The sequence below is a fragment of the Strigops habroptila genome, chromosome 1 (assembly GCF_004027225.2).
Source record: "Strigops habroptila isolate Jane chromosome 1, bStrHab1.2.pri, whole genome shotgun sequence".
NCBI classification, from domain to species: domain Eukaryota; kingdom Metazoa; phylum Chordata; class Aves; order Psittaciformes; family Psittacidae; genus Strigops; species Strigops habroptila.
In genome coordinates, this window is record NC_044277.2 from 1,541,387 (window position 1) to 1,557,498 (window position 16,112).

General features: G+C 49.2%; 1 protein-coding gene across 4 annotated transcripts in view; it reads right to left on the bottom strand.

Moving 5' to 3' along the window:
• RHPN1 (rhophilin Rho GTPase binding protein 1) overlaps positions 1-15,039 on the bottom strand; it is a 33,181-nt gene extending 18,142 nt beyond the window's left edge. Inside the window, exons 1-2 of one of the 4 annotated variants that reach the window (XM_030498140.2) lie at positions 13,735-15,039; positions 3,561-3,679 (exon numbers count right to left, since the gene is read on the bottom strand). In XM_030498140.2, the coding sequence (XP_030354000.1) occupies positions 3,561-3,679; positions 13,735-13,830 (215 nt within the window). In that variant the 5' untranslated portion in view covers positions 13,831-15,039. Of the gene's footprint in view, positions 1-3,560; positions 3,680-12,170; positions 12,354-12,717; positions 13,544-13,734 lie in introns of those variants that run through there. The other 3 variants (XM_030498150.1, XM_030498165.1, XM_030498157.1) reach the window with 3 other exon arrangements.
• Between the last annotated feature and the right edge of the window lie 1,073 nt (positions 15,040-16,112).

The window sequence follows — 16,112 nt, forward strand, 5'->3', positions numbered from 1 at the left end:
TCTTCTCCAGACTAAGCCCCCCAGCTCCCTCAGACGTTCCTCATCACACTTGTGCTCCAGGCCCTGCTTCAGCACCTCAATGTCTCTCTTGTAGTGAGGGGGTCAGAACTGAACCCAGGATCCGAGGTGCAGCCTCACCAGTGCCCAGTGCAGGGGAAGAACCTGCTCTTTCTGCCCTAGAGCAACCTTCCCCTTGCCCATCCACACTCCCCCCTCCAGTGCAGCTTCAGCTTTGGGCTATGAGCACTCAAGGTGCTCACCCACATCAAATGGAAGTGATTTCTGTCAGCTTTGAGGAGGAAAAACTTGCTTTTGGGTGCAAACAACCCTTGTGTATGAGAAGAGGCTTGCTGTACTCACCCATTAGCAGAGCTGGACCCTGCCCTCCCTTCCCCACTTGTGCACATCAGGAGATGTAAACACCAAGGACTGATTTCAGCTGCCTGCTCCCAGGCTGATTACACCTTTCTTATCAGCTCCAAAGGAAAGTGGGGAGAGATAAGCCAGGGCTGACAGGGTGCAGCCCTCAGCTCAAAGGGGCTCTGGCTGCTTGTGCTAAATCACAGCAGGCTCCAGGAAAACCACCACATGCACAAACTCTGCTTTCCTCCAGCTTTTGCAGAACATGGTGCATTTGACTTGGTTTCTTTGTGGATAGATCTTTCTGGGGCCTTGCTCCAACCTGCCTCAGGGCAGTAGAAGATGATATGCTGGTTGTAAGGTGCTGGTCCTCACCTCATTCCTCTTTGCTGGAGTTTCCCAAGATCACTGCATTTGTTTTATTTGAAACCAAGCAAAAGCACAGCAAGTCCAAATATCTCTGTGGCCACTTCCATTTGAACAGCCTTCAGCTTTTCATAGAATGGTTTGGGTTGGAAAGGACCTGAACATCATCCAGTTCCAACCCCCTGCCACGGGCAGGGACACCTTCCATTAGAGCAGGTTGCTCCAAGCCCCTGTGTCCAACCTGGCCTTGAACACTGCCAGGGATGGGGCAGCCACAGCTTCTCTGGGCACCCTGTGCCAGCGCCTCAGCACCCTCACAGGGAACAACTTCTGCCTTATCTCCAACCTGAACTTCCTCTGTTTTACATATATATTCATTTCTTATATTACTAATAGCTGATTTATGCTGATTTGCAGCACCAGGGTACCATTTACACATACCCATGGTATCTTTCTGACCAGTGCTTTCACCCTTATTCTGCAGCAGAAAGGCCACATCACCCTCCAAAGCCCTATTTTCCCCTGCAGGACTTCACATGCACATTGCTCCAAGACTTGTCACCAGGTTTGAAAGTCCAATGTCACTTCGGGGCACTTCAGTTTGCTCTCTGCATGTGTCACATGCAGCAATAAGAGCACAGTATCTATCAGAGAGACAATTTAGGGGAGCACTTGATCTTTCTGTGTGCAAACCTGTGCTGATGCACCTCATGCTGCCCATCCAGGGCAAGCACTGAGCTCTGTATGAGCACGCAGAGCCTACGTGTCTCCATCACCCTCTATGAAGTTATTATCTGTTTGCTCAGTCAATACCAAAGACTTGATTTATTCTTTATTTCCTTAAGGAAATGGTTTATTAGCAACACCTTTATCTCCCTAATTGCTTCTTTCAACTCCAGAACAAGAAAGGAAAAGCTTTCTGCTGCCTCTACCCCTTTATTTATCCAGCAAACAACCCCTTTTAACACACACTGAGCAAACACCACGTGCATCTTTCAGTTCCAACACCCCATTCATGGCAACCTCCCCAGGAAAGGAGACTGATATGCTCAAGAGAACAGTTCAGGAGGTTATTTTCTTTAAAGCACTGAGAATTGGGGGTTGGTTTGGGTTTGTTTCAGCTGCAAACTCTGCTCCAAGCTGAGCAACCCCCAGCTTTCAGCCATTTCCATTTAGCACTTAGAAGTTTCTCCCTGCAACTCAAGTCTATAGTTTTTAAGCAATACCCTTACGCTATAATCCCCCACCTCATGCCTTTCATTTCAGGCATGAGCTTGATTCTTACCCCCTTGATTTCCCCTGTTTTATAAGCTAAGCATCACATCACCCTGAAACCCACATTATCACTCAGCCGCAAAGTGGACTTGTGGGAGGGAAGAGAAGTGGCTGCTCCCAAAGGACATTCAAACTGCTGATGCAGCCAAAAAAGAGAGCAGCCCCATCACTGCATTTCCCTGCCTGAGTAATTAAGATGTGTTTTGCATCACATTCTTGTTCACTCCCCTGCATGTAGCGATGATTCCCCACTGTTTGCACCCAAACCGCAGCCAGGCACGTTTCTGCTGAGCCAGCACATTTGCCCCTATCTATTATTTGCTTTTAATAATGAAAAAGAGGCACATGATGGCATTTCATGGCCTTTAGTTTAATGAGATGAGGCAGAGCAGCCTGCTTGAAGCAGTGGGGTGCAGGGGCTGTAACCTCACCTCCCCTGGGAAGCACCAGGGGGGTCAGCCACCAAGTAAAACACCATTTCTCCTTATGGTTTGGTGGAGTAACTATTACTCCCTTCTTCCAGGTTCAAGATGGAATTTAATCTTCCCTTCAATTCCAGGCCCCTGATGTTAAATCATTCAAGATCAGAAGTGAATAGTCATTTTATTGGAGAAAGATAACCAAGCTGGCAAAATATGCCCCAAAAAGCTATTTTAAGGGCAGCCTTATGGTATTTTCTTCTATTAAAGACATGACCACCCTGCCCATGTGCTCTAATATCCTAAAGGAACATGAGATATACAGAAGAGCTACAAAAAAAGTGATCCTTGGGTTAAAATAAAGTAAAATAGCTGCAAAAATCATGTCTATCATGAACACTGCAGAGGGAAGGCAGTAATGTACAGGCTCTCCTTGTGCTGGACCAGCTGCAATGTGAAAGCCATGCAAAGGTGCCAACTGCTGCACCATCCCATAAATGCAGCTTCTGACAAGGTGAAGAGCCTGTTGAAGGTGAAAACTGTGCCCATCTGTAAAGACATCCCTGAATTTTTAGGTCCTGCTCTGCTGGAAGCACTGGGATGGGGATTTTTGGATGTGACTCACTCGCTGGGGTTATCAGGCAGGAGCTCTGCAGTCCAAGCTCAATCCTAGTTGAACATTTATTCCCAGTATTCCATCTGCTCACACCCTGCTTTGTACCAGTCTTGCAGGACATTAAAACTGTAAGTTTTCATTTAAATCCATAGCATCAGCATTGCATTAAGCAGATGTACGTAGGACGAATGCTGCAAAGATCTGGGGAACACAGAATAAACCCCAACCATAGCCATGGGAGTGGAGCATCACAGACTGGTTTGGGTTGGAAGGGACCTTAAGATCATCCAGTTCCAACCCTGCCATGGGCAGGGACACCTTCCACTAGAGCAGGTTGCTCCAAGCCCCTGTGTCCAACCTGGCCTTGAACACTGCCAGGGATGATGCAGCCACAGCTGCCTCCTAGACATCAATGGAGGCGGCTGATGCTGAAGTTAGGGATTCCACCATCACTTTGTAACAGATTTCCACCTCCAGGCAAATCCCTGCTGGGCCAGAGGGATGCTCTGGGAAGCAGAACTCACCTGAAGAGGTTTTCTGCCCCTGCTCTCATCCTCATCTCCTTGTTGATCTGCTGGTTAATCCGTGCCCGGCGATGCTGCAGTTTGCTGCGTTGGGTCTGGGCAAAGGGGTCACAGCCCTGCTGAGAGAGAAGGGCAGGGTCTCACCAGAAAACCAGCACCAGTTTTGGGTTGGAAACGACACTTTCAGAGCCTGGCATTGCACTTGAAATGAAAGGTTTAGTCTCTAACACCACATGTTGCTCACAGCAATTTCCTAAGCTAGTCAGAAAAGGCTTCCTAAACGCAACCATGAACAGGAACTAAGCATCTCCTTTAAGGGTCTCACCATCCAGACATGAGACAAGAGCCAGGGGGCTGCAGATGAGCTCAATATAACCCTCAAGCTCTGTAACAGATGTGACCCCACGTCTATAAGTGCTCTCATCTCCTGCTGGCTATAGGGGATCAAGAGCAGATGGCAAGTCAAGAGTTCACGGGGTGGAGAAATGAGTTGCACAAAGCAGTAAATCAATTCCATCCCTTCCTCCTTCCTTGGCTTTGGCTCTTTCTGCAGACAGGGAAACACATTTAATCTCGGACTTGAGGAAATAACAGACAGCAATATCCCTCTGTCTCACAGGGGGGAAAAAGGTTATTATGGGATGCCCCAGGCAGCGAGGTTGAAACAAGGAGGGTCTCTGAAGCCAGCGCCACAAAAGCTCTGCCCAAGCGGATGATTTCCATTGTGTGAGGAGAGGTTCAGAGGGATGAAGTGAGGCTCTAAAAGATCCCTGGATAAAACAAACCCAAAATGCACCCAAACCCCCCAGAAAACTGTAACAACCCTGTTTGGGAGGGCACAAGCTGGTCAGTTGAGATGGAAAGGAGGTTTTGCCACCTAAGAGACTCTACAGAGCTCCAATAGTGCCCGTTCTCATCCTGCCCAAAACACCTTCTCAGCTGGTTTCTTCCATGTAGACATCTCAGTGGGCTTCAAGTCTCACCTCATCCTGCAGGATGGATCACAGTAGTCTCAAATCCAAGAAGCCAGGTCAAGGCTTGGTTACCTCTCCCAAAACACTGTAGGTCCCAGTGTTACTCTGGGAAAACTTACTTCTGAAATGATTTTTCTAAGGAAATAGGAAAGGAAAAAGATAAATCCTTGCTCAAAAAAGTATGAGACCAGGTTTGATTAAGGAGGGAATGGAAAACTTGGCATTTTCCATGGACTTCAGCTTCTGAACATTAGTTTGTGTTTGAAGCCCACTAAATTGTGTCCCCTTTGAAAATCCAACATGGATTTTCATGGATTAACACGGGCATTTTCATTGAAGTGGAAGACTTGAGCTCCTAATTGGAGACTGAGGAATCAGAATCACTCCATCTGGCCCCTAAATCTGCAGGCTTAGTGCTTTACAGTAACCCACTGAAATTACTGATGGAACAAGCTGGAAGCATGGGAGCAGGATTACCCTGGAAGAGTAATTAGGTGGGATCTTAAGGAAAACAGCCCCACAGCTGCACAAATTTGGGGTATGAGACAGCCAGGAGTAAGTAATGTGAAAGGCTGATCCTAAAGGGCCACATCTGGATTTGCCCTGGGGGTACTCACCTATTCTGCACACACTGTTGACTCCCTAGGGAAAAATCCACAAGCTGGAAGGAAAAAGGATGAGGAATTCCACACCATGAAGCCCAAGAAGGGACAACGCTGTGTTTTCTCCAGCAAGAAGGAGGTGGGTCATCAACGAATATGGCCCTTGAAAACTAGAACCCAACCACATTGGGACTACTGAAATCTGAGCACCCAGAGGCTCTCAAAGCAAAGGAGACAACATCAAACTCATCTAGAAAGAAGCTCCTCATGCAGATGTAGGCCAAGATGCTGCACAAGTATTTCTCCTATTAAAGGTTGAGTACAAACATTGTGCCTTCAATGATGTTTCTTCATAGACATTAACCAAGATGTGAAAGTTAAAGCTTAAGGGGAAGGAAAAGGAGTAAAGAGAAGGTGGTGCACATTCAAATGTCAACAGCCCCTCAGGTTTACAGATGGGCACTTATCTCCAGAACCACAAATGTGTATGCAAATATATCCAAATACATGGAAGTGAGCAGGATCCAGGCCTCTCCCTGCCTCCAGAGCTGGAAAAACCCATCCAAAACTCATCCAAAGCCCCAACAGCAATGGTTGGAGGTGGGAAGCATCTCTTCTCTGCCTCCAGCAATACCTACAGGAGCTTGCATCACCTTTGAGGCATCTCCACTTCTTGCAAAGCTTTGCTCAAAAGCAGTCAAAGGATTTTAAGGTGTTTTTAAGGGAGAAGAGGAGCAAAGATCACCTGAATACATGGGCAGGAGGCCAGAGGAATTGCAGGTGAGATATGGAAAAGGCAAAAGTTCCTTTGGACAGGAAGGACTGTCCAAAACCACAGAGAAGGTCCATGAACACCTCCTTGTCTGGAGGCAAGGAAAGAAGAAATTAAGTAAGAAAAGTGAGATGTAAACTGGCATCAGAAGACACTAGGATGGCTCTACAAGATATTCCAAGAGTGTTAAAGCCTCCTCAGTGCAAAGCATTAAGGGGTTTAACCTGGCACCTCCCCAGTTCTCCTATGCCCAGCTTGAGACAACACCAAGAGGCAAAATTCAAGCCACTGCAGCATCAAAGCTGATGAACAAGAACCCTCTCAAGCATGGCAACAGAGAAGCACTGCTCATTAGTGCCTTCATCTTTCCACAGGGACACAAAGGAGCTGCCTTCCAGGAACACTTTAAGCCCTGGTGGCGTTGAGGACCAAACAATTCAACATCCAGGACATCCATGAATTCATTCTATGGTTTACCTAAACTTCTTCTGAGAGACATTAAGCCATCTATAGAGCTGCAAGGTCCCATCTCCCTCTTACCCCCATTCAAATGATGTCTTCTCAGTTGGCTCCTAAGCCAACAGCAAAAACCATACTGGAAAGTCAGGTCTTCTTGGAGCACCTGATGTAATACCAAAGCCTTGTGAAGATGTTGAGTCAGGATCTCAAGACTTGCTGCCCTTAGGGACTTCATGTGATCTCCCTGCACCTCGTTTTCCTCCTTGCCCTTTATGAGGTTGGTAAGTGCAGTAACCCATGGGATTGCAGCACATCTCACCTCCAGAGGATCTGCAGAGGTCCCAAAGCATCATCTCTGACTGGCATGGACCAATGTAAGCACTATGCCAAGGCCACCATGGGAAACAACCAAGCTCAGACTGCAGCTGCTCCTGGAGCATGGCAAAAGTGATGTTATTTCACATATACAGGAGCAAGAAGGAAACTCAGCTCCAGAACAAGATGCTTAGGCCAGGTTATCATATATGTATATGAAACACCATCATGAGCAAAAAAGGCCATATTTAAATCAGAAGGTTTAAGGGATTAAGGGATCAGATTAAGGGAGATGGAGACAAGAGGAAAGCCCATTCTCCAACAGCTTCCTTCAAAGGAACCCAAAGCTTTGCCTGTGTCCATACTCTCGAAGCTAATGACTACAGCACAGAGTCTCTAAAGTAAGCAGTGATGGATTTGATCATGCCTCACATAAGGGGAAACTAAAAACTACCACCAAACCTCACTACTAAATTATAAAAGGGATTTTCCTTGCTTAATTCTTTGTACAAGCTCTTGAGGTCAAGTCTTTAAGATCAGAAGAGAGATGGGTTATTTCAACCAGCTTCTTGGCCTTTAGGTTGCACTTAGGGACATGAATAGAAGGATAAAGTGGGTGCTTAAGAAGCAGGCAGGTTGAATATGAGATTTCTCAGCCTTCCTAGTTTAAAGCTCTCACAAAGGAGAAGCAAGGACATAACTCTTACTGTTAGAGGCCACAAACTGTGCAGGAGCCAGAGAACTGCACAGCTTGTATGTCCACAGAGGACAGTGTATGTTAAGAGAGCCATGAAATGAACGTGGCTCATTAAGTTATACGAGTTGTGTCCAGCTCTGAGGTTTATTGCCTCTGACAGACAAAGCAGGATTAGAAGCAGTATAATTGTAGCAAGGCCATTTGATTCTCAGGAGACATCTGCCAAGTGACATTGTGTTCAACCCTCAGCATCAGGGAAGATGACAGTGTTCCAGAAAGTGCTCAGCCAATGCCTCTACATGAGGAAGAAAAGGGAAGAGGCCAGAAGACCCCTTTTCCAGAGGAGGCCAAGACAAACAGGTTCCCTTTGAGGGATGTCAAGGCTGCAGCCAACTCAAACCCTATCTTTGCAGGAAGCACACAATGATGTAACGGTGTTTTTAACTCCCGAACACCTCTCCCAGCTCCAGAGCACCCATCTGGGGTGTTAAATAGGGCAATTACGTGGTTAGGTTTCCTTCTATAAGCAAGTCCTTAGGCAATGTTTGTTTAGAGATGAGCACCAAGTGTCCTTTGCACTTCACAACCCCAGTAAACACAAGGAGATGGAGCCTGGATGTCTTGAGTGACGAGGCACACCTACAGCACGCACTTGTGACCCTGGTTCCAAAACAAGGCCACTGCCTCAGAGCTTTCCCAGCCCTAATGACAGATAAAACTAATCACCTGGAGGAAGAGCTGGATGTCAGCAAGTCCAAAGGGCAAAGCCATGCACAAAGGGACTTGTTTCTGCTCTTCCATTTCTGATAGAACAGGAGCTTGGTTGCTGGAAGCAACTGGGTAAAAGCAAAACTGAAAACAGCATGTGAAGTGATCAAAGGAGAACTGTGATCAAAGGACAACCACAGACTGTTACTGTGACACCTGTGAAGGTAAAACACAAGCCTAGGACATGCTGTTAACGTTATAAACAAGAGGAGGTGCATAAATCCATAGGACCTGAATGAGATGCAGTCCAGAAAGCCTACTGTATCCTGGGCTGCATCACCAGCAGGTCAAGGGAGGGGATTCTCCCCCTCTTCTCCACTCAGAATCCACCTGGAGAACTGCATCCAGCTCTGGGGCTCCCAACATAAGGACATGGAGCTGTTGGAGCAAGCCCAGAGGAGGCCACAGAGATGCTGTGAGGGCTGGAGCAGCTCTGCTCTGGTGTCAGCCTGGAGAAGAGAAGGCTCCTGAAGGGGAGACCTTAGGGCAGCTCCAGTGCCTAAAGGGGCTCCAGGAAACCTGGAGAGGGGCTTTGGACAAGGGGAATGGCTTTAACCTGCCAGAGGGGAGATTGAGATGAGCTCTTAGGCAGAAGTTGTTCCCTGTGAGGGTGCTGAGGCGCTGGCACAGGGTGCCCAGAGAAGCTGTGGCTGCCCCATCCCTGGCAGTGTTCAAGGCCAGGTTGGACACAGGGGCTTGGAGCAACCTGCTCTAGTGGAAGGTGTCCCTGCCCGTGGCAGGGGGTTGGAGCTGGATGAGCTTTAAGGTCCCTTCCAACACAAACCAGTCTGGGGTTCTGTGATCTCCAAGACCAGCTTTAGTCACAAAAGTCACCACCAAGACTTCTAACAACTAGAACAGCTGGAGAGCACCCACAGAATAGGAGGAGAAACTAAAGGAGTTTAATTTGCACGTAGTCTGGTGACATCCATAACATGTCAGTGGTGAGATGAGTCTTCACCTGGTATTGACACAGGCTCTACAGCCAACTCAACCTCCAAGTGGACAACCTTCACATCCCCAAGGACAGGGAAGTTCAGGGAGAAAGCTGCAAGGCGAGCAGGGCACCAGGCAACCCTTCATGTTTGCATACCCACATGGCACTGATAAAGTGACTCCTGGTGCCAGGCAATGCAATATATAAGTGATGAGCTGCTGCTTCAGAGAGTCAGGCATTTTTACCCTGTTTTTTCAAGAAGGGAATAACCACATTTGATGGAAATCAAATTCTCTGCACTAAGATTTGTCATTAAGATCAGGCACTGCCCATGGGCAGCAGCACATCTGCACTGTAGGCTGGGTACCCCATGGCCAACAACATGGGCTCACACCCTGCCTCACAATGCAAAGTGATGTGCTTGATATCAGACAGCCAAAGCTCAGGGACATAGCTGAGGACAAAGGGCAGGATTAGGCCCATCTCAGCTTCCACTGCTCAGACCAACTCAGGAGATGGTTGATATCATGAGCGTGTTAAGCACAATCCAGCTGCATTTCGGAAAGGTACTGGTGATGCTCATCTCCATCCCATGAAGCCTCAATTGCCTTCAGCATTCCCATTATCCTGAAGTGCTGCATATGTTCCCTAAAGCCTTAAGGATTATCTTGGTTTAACTGTATAAAAGTTATCCCTCCCAGGGACTAGACAGCTTATTGCTTTATATTTTAAGGGAAGGGATTCAAAAGGCATCCAAAGTGTTACTGTTCAACCCTTCCCCAGGGATAGAACAGGACTTGGTTCAACTTCCCTGTTGGACAACCCACTGGGATTTCACTCTTTTGAGCTCTCCAGTGCTCCCTTGTTCCCTCTTCACACCAAGCAATAGATGAAGTCGGTTGCTCAGGGCACAAATACACCCCTCAGATGAAATGGCAGAAGCTCTGCTGGAGCATGGCTCCACATGTCTCACCTCCACTTCATCCCTGTCTATCCCAGGAGTTCCCACAACAGCCACCCCAGCTGCTCCTTCTACACACACAGGGAGAGAACAGGCAGCCAGGATACAGTTAATAAACTCTAAAACTCTGGAGGCAAAGCCAAGCAAGGCTACAACAAGCCTGAAATACCTTGGTTTGACACCCAATACCCATGAGGGCTACACTCCAGATAGAGCCACCACAACCTTTGGACACGAGGAGTCAACCCATCTGCAAACTGTTCTTTCACCCAAGGGGGTATTCCTTTAGGTAGGGACAGGATTCACTGCCAATCTATGCCAGTGGTGGAGATGGTTTGTTGCTAACCCTAAAGGTCCCCAGTCTTCAAAGTTGTCTGCTAAGTGGGTGAGCTCCTCCAGCATTCACCACCATCGAGTGAGTGACCAACCAACCTTTCCAGCACCACCAGTCTGCACTCACGATGGAATTAAAACAGCACAGAGGTGCTAAAGCACAAGGAAATCATGTGGCTCGCACCAAGACTTCAACCCAAGCATGGATGGTGGATGAAGAGCTGAAGAACAGTGCTTGGCAGGGTCAAGCACCAACCACCAAGTGTAATTCAAGCAGTGATGAGCAACTTCACGACAGTTGGTCAAGTCCAAGCTGTGTTTGCTCTCCACCAATTCACCCAGCTTGCATCAAGGCATACTTTAGAGCATCAACATTTGTTCTGTAGTAAAAACTAGAGCAAACTATCTGTGCAGAGACAAGGTATAATCAAAGACAACAGGCTGAGACAGTTGGGGCTGTTCAGCCTGGAGAAGAGAAGCTGCGTGGAGACCTCAGAGCAGCTTCCAGGGTCTGAAGGGGGCTACAAGGATGCTGGAGAGGGACTCTTCATCAGGGACTGTAGGGATAGAACAAGGGCTGATGGGTTCAAACTAAAACAGGGGAAGTTCAGGTTGGAGATAAGGAAGTTGTTCCCTGTGAGGGTGCTGAGGCGCTGGCACAGAGTGCCCAGAGAAGCTGTGGCTGCCCCATCCCTGGCAGTGTTCAAGGCCAGGTTGGACACAGGGGCTTGGAGCAACCTGCTCTAGTGGAAGGTGTCCCTGCCCGTGGCAGGGGGTTGGAACTGGATCATCTTAAAGTCCTTTCCAACCCAAACCAGTCTATGGTTCTACGACACCAATTGCTACAGCTTTAGGAAGCACTAACACAAGCCACTGTGCCACTAATGTGCCACTAACATGTCATTAACATAGGTACCCTTAATCCATGTCCCCAACCATGTGCATGGAGCACATGGTCTCTAGGTACAACCCCAACCCTGCAGGTTTTACCCAGGAAATGCTTACAACATGCCCCACTTGATATGAAACAGGCAGTTACTTATTCTCCTCCACTCTCAGGAGCAAGAATATCTCCTAACACAGAGTTTTGACCCCAAAAAGGGATGTTCCCAAGCGCACAGATGATCCAGCAGCTGAAAAACACACAGTAGAAATAGGGTAACTGGAGCATCTAAGCCCTCAACACCTCTTTATTTCCAGAACGATGATGGTTTACAAGCTATTTTGGTAGAGTCAGAGCTGTCAACTGGGATTATTATTCCTCTTTGCAACCCACAAGTTTATGGCAGGCCAGCACAGGACAAGTGGCCAAGTGACCCTGGTTTAGCCATGGGCTAGAGAGCACAACAAAAGCCACTCTCCACACACAAAAGGAGGCTTTAAAATCCTGCTTTTTGAAAGATAATCAATGATTTCCCTCTCCTCCCATTTCAGAAAGGAATATGGGCTGTTACTGTAAGTAACAGTAGGTCACAACAAACTGGTTTTGCTCCCTGAACATCTATTTATATAGAAAAGTCCCATATCACTACCCTAATCTCATGAAGCACTCTGGCTACAAGCTGGGTTTCTGTGGGAGACATTACCAGCTAAAACCTCTAAAACCTTTTATTGAGAATATGGTTACATCACCACAGCCATTTAACAAATGAGGGGAGGATTAAGGTTTTACATTGCCCAACAAAGTGCCCTCGCTCTTGGCTAATGCACTCAGCGAGAGGAAGGAAAAATAAAGTGGTGAAGGAAGGAAAATAAAGATATGGGGGAATCGGAGGGGTTTAAAGAGCAAAACCTGCATCCAGAGCTGGAGGTTTAGGAGGGTGAAACTGCTCTGGAGAGCTGGGGGAGGCTGAGGGCATCATGAGAGCTGGGGCAGGCAGCCAGCAGGAAACAGATGTATTAAATCTTCAGTCTCAGTATTTGAACCCTGGCAGAGAAAGCAGATAATCACCAGCACAGCAGTGGGCAGGATCCCCTGCAAGAGAGCAAATGTGCAGTGGCCCCGTAAGAGCCAACAAACAACTAGAAGAGGCTGTATTGATCAGTCCTTTTAAGTAAAAAGTTGGTATCTTTAACAGGAAATCTAATCAGGTGCTTTGTTTTTTTAATGAGAAAAGCAATCATGTTATGACAGATGCTGCAGATCCCCTGCCAGTTTCCCCCCCCACACACAAAGAGCTGTAATAGTTTCCTATGTTGTTCTCTGTCCAAACAGGGCAAACCAATTGCTCGTATAAAGGAAACTCTGTCCATACACAGAATAAACTGGTAAAACAAAATCCTCTTAATCTCCCCTTGCAGCAGCACCTATTTAGACAAGGCCCTGCATAAACTCCAACCTGGTTTAAGGTTGCAACCTCTTTAGCTGCAAGTCAGAGAGAGGCCAGGCTCAAGTGACTGGAGATCAGATTGATCCTTGTTCAGCCCCGGCTGCAATCTCCACCCTCACTCAGGAAAGAAGCACAAAACAATCCACCTCTAGAGCCCGGCTGTAGTTTTGCTTATTTGGTTGTTGGGTTCTGTTCTTTGCCAAAGGGCTGCAGAAGTGCAGGTCTCTGCTGAAGAACGGGTTCTGAAAATTACAGACTTGGAAAGAAGAGATCAGATTACAGGGAAAATTCACGGCAGGTTTATAAAGCTGCCTCCCAGGGGACAGACCTAACGGGAGAACCGCTTAAACAACCCCAAAAGAGAGCATTTACCCTTCTTTTCATGCAAGAAACACACTTTAAAGCCTCCTCGACCCCAGGAACATGCATTGACACCCAAGGGACACCAGGGAAGTCAAGCCATGGGGTTGGTGGCAGCTTGAGGACAATCCTTATTGGCTTCCCCATGCTGTTACTGATTAAACAAGTGACGGCAACAGGCTATCAGCCCCATCTCGCATGTACAGCTAACTTTCCTTGCAGGCAGATCCCAGGGGAGAAGTTTGTCCGGGAGCAATACACAGCCCCACACACTTCCAACAGCAAGAGGGACAGGCAGCACCTAGTTGGACCATCTTTCTATGGGCAGGAAGGATAAAAAGGCAAACTAAAGGGGAATCTGGTTATAAGTAGTCAGTGGGCAGCTTGTAGATGGAGTCAGTGGAGAAAGATGGGGTGAAGGAGTGGAGTTTAAGAGATGATGAGCTAGGAGATAGCTTATGGATGAGGACATGGACACATTTCTATCACATAAACTCTACCTGACCCCCCCCAACATGGTTTAATGGCCAGAATGGACCTGCACCCCCACCACCCATGGGGACCACCATCCCCATAGATCAAACAGGGATACCCAGCCCCATAGAGCATCAGTTGGGTGCTTTGCCACCCTGCACCCCTCCATGGCACCCCACGACCGTGCCTCACCTTCCGGGTGCTGCTGCTCTTCAGGCTTTGCAGGAGGACGAGGCTGTTGTCCCTGTCCCCGTCCCCATCAGGGCTTTCCTCCTCAGGTGGCATCATCTCCAGGGGCGCAGCATCCACAGGCTGAATGGGGGGGCTCCTGCCTGGCCTCACTGGGTGGCTCTAGGGCTTGGGGTCCTCTCCTTGGGTTAGCCCCACACCCTGCTAACCCTGACCTGTCCTATATGGGGGGCTTAAACCCCCGCTAGCCCCTGCTCACTTATGCTACAAGTCCCCATACACCTAATAGTTACTTAGATCTAAGCCCACAGCCTGTGCTTGCCCTTGGAAAGACACCCCATATGAGGGGGGGAACCCACAGAGACCCCACTTAGAGAGTTACTATGGGGGGAGAACCCCCACAGACCCCCTTGCAGAGCTGCTCTAGCTGGTGGGGGGACAGAAGGGGGACAAGTCCCCACAGACCCCACTTATAGCGTTACTATTGAGGGGGCGAACCCCCATAGACCCCTCTTGCCGTTAACCCAGATGGGGGGCAAGCCCCACAGACCCCACTTAGAGAGTTACTATAGAGGGGGGGGAACCTCCACAGACCCCCCTGTTACACAGGTACCCCACTGGGGTGGGGGCAAAGGAGAAGCAAAACCCCACAGACCCTCTTGCAAAGATATCCAAAATGGGGGGTAAACCCCATAGACCCTCCCTGCAGAACTAACTCAGACAGGGGGGAGCAAAGCTTACAGACCCCCCCCTTACCCCAAATGGGGGGTGCCCCCACAAACTCCCCCTCTTACAGAGCTGCCCCCGATGGGAGTGAAACCCCTACAGAACCCCCTTAAAGAGCTACCCCAGAGAGGGAAAGGGGGCAAATCCCCACAGAACCCCCTTATAGAGCTACCCCAGATAGGGAAAGGGGGCAAATCCCCACAGAACCCCTTAAAGAGCTACCCCAGATAGGGAAAGGGGGCAAATCCCCACAGAACCCCCTTAAAGAGCTGTCCCAGATAGAAAAAGGGGGCAAACCCTCACAGAGCCCCCTTATAGAGCTACCTCAGCTAAGGAACGAGGAGTAAATCCCCTCAGAATCCACCCCCCGTGCAGCGTTACCTCAGCCGAAGGGGGAGCAACCCCTACAGCCCCCCCCTTACAGAGCTACCCCAGCCATGGGGCAACCCCCACAGCCCCACAAGCGCCCCCGTTACCGTGTCTAACCCCGCACCGCGGCCGCCCCGAGCCCCGGCGGCCCCGCGGCCCCGCTCCCCCTCACGGCCCCGCCGCTGGGCGCTGCCGGCCGGGAGCGAACGCGACGCCGGCCCCGCTGCTGCGCGGGGCATAAGGAGGGTGGTGGGGCGGGGCGAAGATCGGGTTTAGCCAATAGAAGAGGCGGACAGCGTTGAGTGACGGTAGCTCTGACCAATAGAGAAAGAGGAGAGGGGTGGGGAGGAACGGAGTGGCGAGGGGAGGGGCGGAGGGGCCGTCGCCCGTGGCAACGGTGGGAATTAGAACGCCGGTGACGTCACGGGAGGGGCGGGGCTTCGCGTCGGCCCTTGGGGGGCCCCCCCACCCCACATCTGGATGCGCGTCTGCTTCCATCCCAGCCACATCTGGATGATCCCACCTCCAACCAGGCACACCCCACCCCCCCATTCTGGACACATCTGGACGCCCCCCCCCCCGCTCTTAATCCCCTCTCTCCCCTCCCCGGCTTCTTTCACACACACCCCCACCCCAACATCTGGGCTGCTGTGGAGGGGGGGTGCAATAAGGGAGCACCCACGTTGCACCCCCCACTGCCCCAATGCTATGCCCCAAGAGCTTCCCTCTGTGTGGCCCCTTGGCTGCACCTTCCCCACCCCCCCCAAAATAAACCCCAAAACATCTGGATGGGGACACTGCATCTCGCACAGCTGCTGGAGCAACACCTGGACTGCTGTGCCCTTGCCCTGCTCCAGTACAAAACACAATATAACACAAAATACATTACTAATGTATATGAACAAATAAAGTAAAACCCAATTTCTTGCATTTTCCAGGCAGATACAGGCAAATCCTATCCCATTTTCCCCCCTCTGAGCCATATGGTTGAACCACAGAAGGGTTTTACTCTTAATCCTGGTCATAAAATGAGAGCCGGACTGGGCAACAGTATTAAATCCAGTCAAATTGTATGGAAAAATATCCAGGGGTTGGAAAAATCCCATTCCCAAGGTGCATATGGGTGCTATGCCCAGCATGGGGATACTGAGCTGGGTTGTCACTGGTGTTTGTCACCATGAAAAGGTCCCTTAGTCTTTACCAGGGTCTAGCTTCTTTTCCATAATGAAGTTAAAACGAAGTTAATGAGACCACGCTTGTCTGTGATGAATCCCATTCATATCAAC